Source organism: Solea senegalensis, linkage group LG21 (assembly GCF_019176455.1).
Source record: "Solea senegalensis isolate Sse05_10M linkage group LG21, IFAPA_SoseM_1, whole genome shotgun sequence".
In the NCBI taxonomy this organism is placed as follows: Eukaryota; Metazoa; Chordata; class Actinopteri; order Pleuronectiformes; family Soleidae; genus Solea; species Solea senegalensis.
This window is the reverse complement of record NC_058040.1, coordinates 970,648-980,000: the sequence shown is the minus strand read 5'-3', so window position 1 is coordinate 980,000 and position 9,353 is coordinate 970,648. Positions and strand designations below refer to the sequence as shown.

The 9,353-nt window shown below is 43.3% G+C and overlaps 1 protein-coding gene across 3 annotated transcripts in view; it reads right to left on the bottom strand.

Moving 5' to 3' along the window:
• Window positions 1–7,599, bottom strand: part of grin1a (glutamate receptor, ionotropic, N-methyl D-aspartate 1a) — a 34,539-nt gene extending 26,940 nt beyond the window's left edge. For 2 of the 3 annotated variants that reach the window (XM_044012409.1, XM_044012411.1), the window contains exons 1-3: window positions 7,129–7,599; window positions 3,867–4,001; window positions 2,984–3,160 (exon numbers count right to left, since the gene is read on the bottom strand). In XM_044012409.1, coding sequence (XP_043868344.1) covers window positions 2,984–3,160; window positions 3,867–4,001; window positions 7,129–7,377 — 561 coding nt within the window. In that variant the 5' untranslated portion in view covers window positions 7,378–7,599. The remainder of the gene's footprint in view (window positions 1–2,983; window positions 3,161–3,866; window positions 4,002–7,128) is intronic. The other variant, XM_044012412.1, reaches the window with a different exon arrangement.
• Between the last annotated feature and the right edge of the window lie 1,754 nt (window positions 7,600–9,353).

The window sequence follows — 9,353 nt, the reverse complement described above, 5'->3', positions numbered from 1 at the left end:
CAACACATGTTGACCGTAACCATGGCCTCAACTCAACAGGAAGTCAGCCATTTTGAATTTTGGATCTATTTTGGTGTAGATGAGCTCGTTAACAAAAAAAATGTGTTAAATTTTCTTTTTCTTTAATTAATTTTGACATTTTGACTAAACCATAACTCAGGTGAAGGAGGAGTGAGGGTGACGTCGTTAACAACGACCTGATAACAACAAACTAAAACAAACACGAGGGAAGTGCTCCAGAACGGGAGGAAGTAGCATCTGGGAAAACTACAGCTTCTCCACCAACAAGAATCAGACTTCATGCGAGAAAACATAACTATTTTTAGAAATCTTTCGAAAACTAAAAATGTTGTTTTTTATTTTAAAAATAAAAAACTGAATTCACCTTTTTTTAATCCACATTTGAGTCAGAAATGAATCAAAGCACTAAAACCAATTATCCCTTTTACTTTTCTCTATAAAACAAACAAATATGTAGTAAAACTCTGTATCAGTATCTAGAGTTTCATAAGCGATGCTGTTATTTTATATGATAAAAGTGTTTCAGCTGCATTTAAAAAAATGACTGTGATTTTAAATGGACTTTTAAAGATTTTAAAATGAGCTCGTTATTTCACCTTTTTTCTGTTTATAAAACTAAAACCTGTTTAAAAATGACAATGTTGGTGTCACATGATGTGTTTAAAGTGCACATGTGATGAAACACCTTCATCTCTCTCTGTCTTTGAGGGTGATCTATTTTTAAATCACTCATTAATATTTCATGTTGTGTTGATCATGATTTAGAAATCACAGCAGTGTCCAGATTCTGTCTGTGATTCTGTCAGTGATTCTGTCTCTGTCTGTGATTCTGTCTCTGTCTGTGTCTCTGTCAGTGATTCTGTCTGTGATTCTGTGATTCTGTCAGTGATTCTGTCTCTGTCTGTGATTCTGTCTCTGTCTGTGTCTCTGTCAGTGATTCTGTCAGTGATTCTGTCTGTGATTCTGTCAGTGATTCTGTCTCTGTCTGTGTCTCTGTCAGTGATTCTGTCTGTGTCTCTGTCAGTGATTCTGTCTGTGATTCTGTCTCTGTCTGTGATTCTGTCTCTGTCTGTGATTCTGTCTTCTGTCTCTGACTGTGTCTCTGTCAGTGATTCTGTCTGTGTCTCTGTCAGTGATTCTGTCTGTGTCTCTGTCTGTGATTCTGTCTGTGATTCTGTGTCTGTGTCTCTGTCAGTGATTCTGTCTGTGTCTCTGTCAGTGTCAGTGATTCTGTCTGTGTCTCTGTCAGTGATTCTGTCTGTGATTCTGTCTCTGTCTGTGATTCTGTCTCTGTCTGTGATTCTGTCTGTGATTCTGTCTCTGACTCACTGACTCACTGACTCACTCAGACTCTCTGACGTGTTTGAAGAAAGAAAATCTTCACGATTTCCTGCTGAAAACAAAAGTGAAAAGTTATGAATCTTTGTAGAAGCTCAGAGAAGCAGATGTTGTCTTTGTCTCTGACGTTAGTTTTGAGTTGTTTCACTGAGAAGTGGAGCAGCGTGAGCGTGAGCTGCAGCGTGTGTCATACATTTAATTAAATCTCTCAACTGGAGCTCATTTAGTTCACTCGCACAATTACAGCAAAGAGGCCCAGAGAGAGACGCCATCTTTCTTCCTTCACTCCTTCTTTCTTCCCATCCGTCCTTCCTTCCTTCATTCCATCCATCCTTCCTTCCTTCCTTACTTCTTCCCTCTCTTCCTAAAGGGCGCATCGCTGCAGTCTTGTCTGTTTTGGCTCAGAGAAAATAATTTCTTCACTGACCCACATACACACTCACACACACACACACACACACACACACACACACTCACACACACAGCTCAGAGCTACACTCAGAATGCTGCATCAGCACTTTCTCTCCACATAATAAAGGGTAGAAATAACTCGACCAGAGTGAACGTCGTCACCATGACGACTCAGAGTCAAAGTAAATACAAGTCGACTGTGGTCACACACACACACACACACACACACACACACACACAGAAATCTCAAATGACATTTCCTAAAGAAGAAACTTTCTCCTGGAAAAAACAAGCTGCAAAAAATGTGTTTTAATCCACAAAAATGATCATTTCATGGATTAAAACACTCACATGTTATCCCGGCATAAGTCACATGATCACGTCTTTATCTCACTGTGACACAGACGTTTCCAACAGGAAACTGAAGTTTGTAAACCACTCACTCTCCCACACCAAAGCTCTCACACACACACACACACACACAGGAGTTATTGATCCACTGCTGCCTCCATCACTAAGTTCAAATGTATGATTTTGTCACTTTGGCATTTAAAATCCTTTGTTCAGATTGACCTCAGTGACACAAAGTGACCACACGAGGCAGCAGAGGACCAGCAGCTCCTGTGTGTGTGATGTTAAAATCACTGATTTTCTCTGTGGGCTTTGGTGTGGGAGAGTGGGTGGTTTACAAACTTCAGACTTCTCAGCAGCAGGGGGCGCAACACAATAACAAAAGACCTAGTTTGTGAGTAGATTAGTGACAAGTACACAAAAAACAAAAGGTGAACTCATACTACTGAATATTTAAAGAGTAACGGAAGTGTTTTGGTTCATATTTTAAAGCAGAAACGATGACATCTGACGTCTTTAAGACACTATCTGGTTGCTGTAAGTGAGCGTTTGGTCAGTGATGGTTTGCAAAGCCCCGCGTTAAAGTCCTGTATTTGGCTCCCACTGCTGTGGACAGACACACGATCATCTGGACCATGAAGAAAAGCAACGCGACGATGAGCAAATAAACATACAAACTCTTCAGATTATAAAACACATCAGACGCTGTGGATGGATCTGTGTTTGTTAGCAAAGATGAGAGAGAACATGTGACCACGCACAGAGACACACACACACACACACACACACACACACACACACTCAGGAGTGGAGGTGGAGGTGGGGTTTGAGGGGGCGGAGTCTGAGAGCTGGCGCATCTCACCTTTGTCTCCCTCTCCTCCAGTAAGGTCTCGAGGCGTTTCTGAGCGGCGCGGCCCTCGTGGTCGTCGCTCACGATCAGGATGATGTGGTTCCAGTTGAACTCGCGCATCAGGTCGAACCACACGTGGGCCTGGTGGGAGTAAGGAGGGACCGTCCTCAGGAAGGACAGGTGGATGCTCTGAGGACAACACAAATCATGGATAAATCACAGGTGAAACAAAGTCGTCTCTTTAGTGACTTTTATTTTTCTTTGTCCTCTTCTGGACATAATATTTGGGGACAATCACTGGAGACAGAACTCCACTTCACTGCTATATGTTTTCATATTTGAATTTCCGCCTCATATCGCCCCCTACTGACATGAGTCACATTTATCTCAACTTTTGCTCGTCTATCAAAATGGAAAACTTTTGTAATGAGACTTTTCTGTGGCACAAAATAATGTTTAACAACTCCTGAAAAGAAACTGATTAACAGGAAGTCAGCCACTTGTGTCTTGCATGGGGACACGACTTTTATCCCAGTATTTGTCACATAAATGTAGCGTAGCATAGTAAAAATGTATAAAATATAAAATAAAAGATATTTTCCCCTTAGAGAAAAAACGTAAAACCCTGAGCTTCAGGTGTGATGGAGTCCAGCTGTTTTTTATTGATGCAGTTTGTGCTTCATATAAACATCGCTGAGGTCGTGCGAATAATTAATGACTGTCTTTCAATATTCAGCAGGAAACACATTTAATCACAGCGCAGCTAATGGAGACTGATGGGACGTTTGATCTCAGCGCCAGGGGAACGCCTCCCTCCCCCTCCCCCTCCCTCTCACACACACACACACTCTCCCTCTCCCTCTCCCTCTCTCTCTCTCTGTCGTCCATCACTCACCTTGTCTGAGTAGATGGACATGCGGGTGGTGAGTCCCACCACTGGGATGCGGTAGAAGCCTGCGGTGTAGGAGACAGGCGTAGGCGTGAGGTGGTCGTTGGACTGTGGAGGGTGACTCACCAGGATGGCGTAAACCTGCAGAGACACAGATGAAGAAGAAGAAGAATTCAGAGAAGACAGAGTGTCTTCAGGCGGCAGTGGCACTGAGACGATGGGCGTCCATTTTAAAATGTACCACAGGCTTCATTTATGTTCATTCATCTTTTTCATGGACATTTTTATTTATTTTTTTATTTTGTTTGTTTTCAATTTTTTTACTGAGGTTTTATCACTTATTTATATCTATACATATAAAAGTAATCAGACTGAACGACATGATCCAGGTTTGTTAGTCTGACTAACGTGTTTACATGACATGAAGAGAAGTGAATTATTGTCTTAATCTGACTAAAATTTGAATTTTTAACATGAACGTAAACGTGTCCAACGCTGACTTTAGCGACATTTGGATGAGAAATCCTGGAAATATGAGTAGAAATAGAACAGATGTATTGCTGTTGCTATATCACATGAAAATGATTTAATATACGACTATTTAAGGAGGATTTTCAGCATTTTTCTTCATGATTGTTTGTTTCTATTCAGATGATTCGCTCCTCTTCATCAAAGACACACAAATCTGTCGTCTTTGGTCCGTTTCCTTCATTATAAGAGAAAAATCACATGGATCATAGTGGAAAACTGTCGACAGAAGAACTTCACCTTTAACTACAGTTACCATATAAATGTAGCATAGCAATGATACCATTTTAGCCTGTTCTTCCTGAGGACAAACTGCCTCACAGACACAGTGGAGTAAGACGGATCACATGGACGCACGGATTAGAGGACATGAGCGATCCGTATGGCTGGGTCAAAAATGAGGTCTGTGTTCCAAGGACTGCTCGCAGGCATCTACTCCTCCTCCATCTGCCACCGACTTTTCCTCCTCACTGCTCCTCACTGTGGCCTACAGGCCCCACAGCCCCATCCCCCCCCAAACAAACGCACCCACCCCCATTTACAGAAATGTGAAGGAGAACTGAACGTGACAGTATTTTTCTACAAGCTTGTCTCAATTAGAGCCATTACATGAGGACTGAGGACATGAGAGCCTAATGATGTGTGTGTGTGTGTGTGTGGGAGAAACAGGAGCGAGGGGGACTTCACGCCTCAACATGCCGTCACATTATAACACTTTCTAAAAGCTCATGTGAAGAGATTCACATTCACACCACAACATTTCACTGTGTGTGTGTGTGTGAGCAGCTCTCTGACACACACACACACACACACACACACACACACCAGGCACCATGCATTACTTATGACATATGTTTTGTTCGCCAGATCTGCAACATGAATTTTTTAAGCTCACACAACAGCGAGAAAACTCTGCATTTAAAGGCACAGTTCATATTTTTTAAGTTTTGAGTGGGTGTTATATGACGTTAGTGGAAAGACCACGAAGCAACCTGAGACATTAACCACTGAACAAAAGACTTCGACGTCAGTTTAAGTCTACGATGTCTTAAGAACATGTTCACAGGAAACTGAAGTCTGTAAAACACTCACTCTCTTACACCAAAGCTCGTAGAGTAAAGCAGTGATTTTAGCTCGCGGGGGACACAGGAGCTGCAGGTCCTCTGCTGCCTCGTGTGGTCACTTTGTGACACTGAGATAAACCAAAATGAAGGATTTTAAATGTTGAAGTGACAAAATGCAGCCGTGGATCAACAACTCCTGTGTGTGTGATGTTAAAATCACTGATTTTCTCTATGAGGTTTGGTGTGTGTGTGTGTGTGGGAGAGCAGTGACATAAAGACGTGAACATGTGACGTAGATATCGCAGACTTACACTGACGCACTGTAGATTTTATGAAGTGAGTGTTTGGTTCACTGAATGTGTCTCAGGACCTCATAAAACCTAAACGCTCCCTCTAAGTGCTTTAAGCAGCGGAAGAGTTCATGTTCCCTCTGCATCACATCACAGGAATACAGACCATAATGTGTCGGCTCACTGTGTCCTGACACGTCGCCCTCTGCTGCCAAAAACCTCGTCAAGCATCACACTCACAGCTTTAATGTCGAGTGGATTCATGTGAATGACGTCTCTGCAGCTGTGAGTGTGTGTGTGTGTGTGTGTGTGTGTGTGTGTGAGTCCAAACAGACAGATGTCACATCTGTTTCTGTTGGTTTCCATACATTTGCTCTCACACACACACACACATCTGGAGGCACTTTAAGGTCAAGGCCAGCTCTGTGGCGCCCCCTGTGTTGACACCGAGTGGACGTTTGATCTGTGAAACTCCAGGGGAGCAAACAAATGTTTTGTCAAAACTGGTGATGATGCTGTTGCCATAGCAACCAGTTTAGTTGAGGACCCACTTCAGTGGATCATTGAGTGAGAAAGCACATCTGATTATGACACATGAATTAACTTTCTATAGCAAAGTATGAGCTTTGGTCAGCTGCTGCGTGTGTTAAAGGTACAGTAGCAGATTTTTGGACTGATGGATCAATAATAATAATCAATAATTCCCTCTCACAAGGAAAAACTCATTTTTAGCCACTGAACAAAAGACTCACTTAATAAAAGCTACGTCAGTTTAAGTCTACGATGTTCAAGTCTTTATCTCACTGTGAGACAGACTTTTCCAACAGGAAACTGAAGTCTGTAAACCACTCACTCTCCCACACCAAAGTCCATAGAGAAAATCAGTGATTTTAACATCACACACACACATGATCCACTGCTGCCTCCATCACTGAGTTCAAATGTTGTATTTAGTAAAATTCGGCATTAAAAAATCCACATTCCGATTGACCTCAGTGACACAAAGTGACCACACGAGGCAGCAGAGGACCAGCAGCTCCCCGCAGCTGTGTTCTCTATGGACTTTGGTGTGGGAGAGTGAGTGGTAGTTGGAAAAGTCACAGTGAGATAAAGACGTGAACGTGTGACATAGAGATCGTTGACCTAAACTGACGAAGATTTTATTGAGTAAGTCTTTTGTTTACATCGTGTTTCACTGGCGTCACCGGCCGGCAGCCATGTTTTCACATGAGGCCAAAAGCAGTGGTTTATTGTAGCCTGGTTCGATCAGGGGCCCCGGGGCCTCCTGAACGCCTCTGCCTCCAACACTGATCCACACTGACAGATGAAGATGATGAAGATGATGACATGAGATGAATGGAGGGCTGTGTTTGTGGTGAGGTGTACCTGACTGGAGATGAGGTCCTCGCACACGGACAGCGCCATCTGGATCGCGTTGAGTTTGTGCGTGACAGAGATGGCGGTCAGCTTGAACTTGTCCCGGCCGTAGACCTGGTTGGCCTGGGTCACGGCGTCTTTGAAGACCTGCTCGTACCTCTTCTGGCTCAGGACGGCACCGATGTTCACGATTTTCGGCTCGCAGCCGGCCCGCGCGCACGAGCACGAGAAGAGCGCCACCAGCAGGTATAGACGCATCGCGGCGAGGAGCGCCGAGCGGCACAGTGCGGCAGCGGCAGCTGGTGGATCAGGACCAGAACCAGAACCAGAACCAGGACAAGGATCTGTGCGCGTCTGCAGGAGCAGGTGGGCGGTGAGCGCGAGGGAGGAAGGCAAAAAAAAAAAAAAAAAGATGGAAGGAGAAGAAAAATGTGTAAGTGCGGAGGAATGTGCGGAGACTGAGATCAGCGCTGTGTTCAGAGCTCACAGCAGCGAGGACTCAGGAGGTGCTGCTTCTGTCCCCGGTTCTGTCTCCGGTTCTGCCCCCGGTTCTGTCTCCGGTTCCCGGTTCTCCGCCGCTCCTCTGCGCTCTCTCCTCGGGCTCGGGTCTGTGAGGAGCGGCTGCTGTCCTTGGTGCTGACAGCTGTGCATGCGCGCCGCGGTTCCTGTGCGCGCTCCCGCCGTATAGACTCTGGGCTTTGCGTTGGCGCTGCTGATGCTGACGATACTGAGGATGATGAAGAAGATGAGGAAGATGATGCAGGAAGAAATACAAATAATAATAAGACTAATTTAAGTTTCACATGAATCCACTGGAGTTTGATTTATTTATTGTATGATTATTGTATCGTGTAAAAAATAAACACATTTATGAGGAAATAAAAGTAAAGAAGGGTCCACTATGGTAGAATATAAATCATAGCATTTGGTGAACAAGTAAGTCACAAGTCACACAATTTATACATTTATTAAAATGATTAATTTACTTGTTTATGTTAATTGTCCCAAAAGTTTTTTTCTCTTCTTTATTTACCTGCACAGCTTTGATCAGCGCTGCTGCAGAAGAGGAGGAGAGTGAAGATGATGAGGATGATGAAGGAGTAGGTCAGAGGTCAGTGCCGTCACTCCATAGTGGAGGTAGATCTGCTCCTCCCACAGTGGGCGGAGTTCGTGGACACTGATTAATCAAACGCAGCAAAGGCTCAATCAAGTGTCTTAAATCACGTGTGTGTGTGTGTGTGGACTGTGAATGTTAATGTTGTTGTTGTTGTTGTTGAGCTGTAACTCTTTGTTGTGTTGAAGTGACTGTTCACACATGTACACACACACACACAAGAGCTGAATCAACCCTGATGGTTGCCAAGGAAACAAGATTTTTTTTCTCCCCCCATCACACACACTTGGGATCTTGTTGCAGGGGCGTTCCAATGATTTGCAGGGCCACAGGCTGGGGCTGGGGGGACGGGGCCTGAAGGAGGACAGTACAGATTAAAGGAGCATTCACACGTTTCATTTTTCAGTTTGGTTCATGTCACCAAAATCAAACTTTAAATTGTAAACATAAGTCATGTGATCAGAAATACTGATCAGTTATTGGTCCTTGATGTTCTCTTTCAAAGTCAGGGTTGTTTTGGTCCACATCATGACATCATGACATCATGACGTCAGGAGGAGGAGGAGGAGGAGGAGGAGACGTCCAACAACAACAGCAGAGAGGAAAAAAGACTCTTCATGAACTGTTTTTAAACATAAACACACACACACACACACATTATTGTAGATTTTTAAACTATAATATATTCACACATGACACACACACACACAAGTTCACTCCTGCCCACACAGAAAAAAACACACACACACACAGTTCTCTGCAGAGCTCAGAGGGAGGAACCACCCTCTCATTACACAATCATGCTGCTCATACAGTTTATATATATGTGTGTGTGAATATATAATATAATATATCTATGCATATATATATATATATATATATATATATATATATATATATATATACATATATATGTACATATCTGTTCACGTCTTCTTCTTCTTCTCATAATCATTTTGCAGCAGTCTTCACAGTGAGAGGTGCTTTGCCCTCTGCTGATTCAATCACAATGACATTTACACGTGAATTGCTTTAAACGTTTATTTAAACAGAGGTTCAACTTTAACAAACGTACGTGAGGTTTTACTTACGATCAAACTGAGTCACCACATCTTTGTTC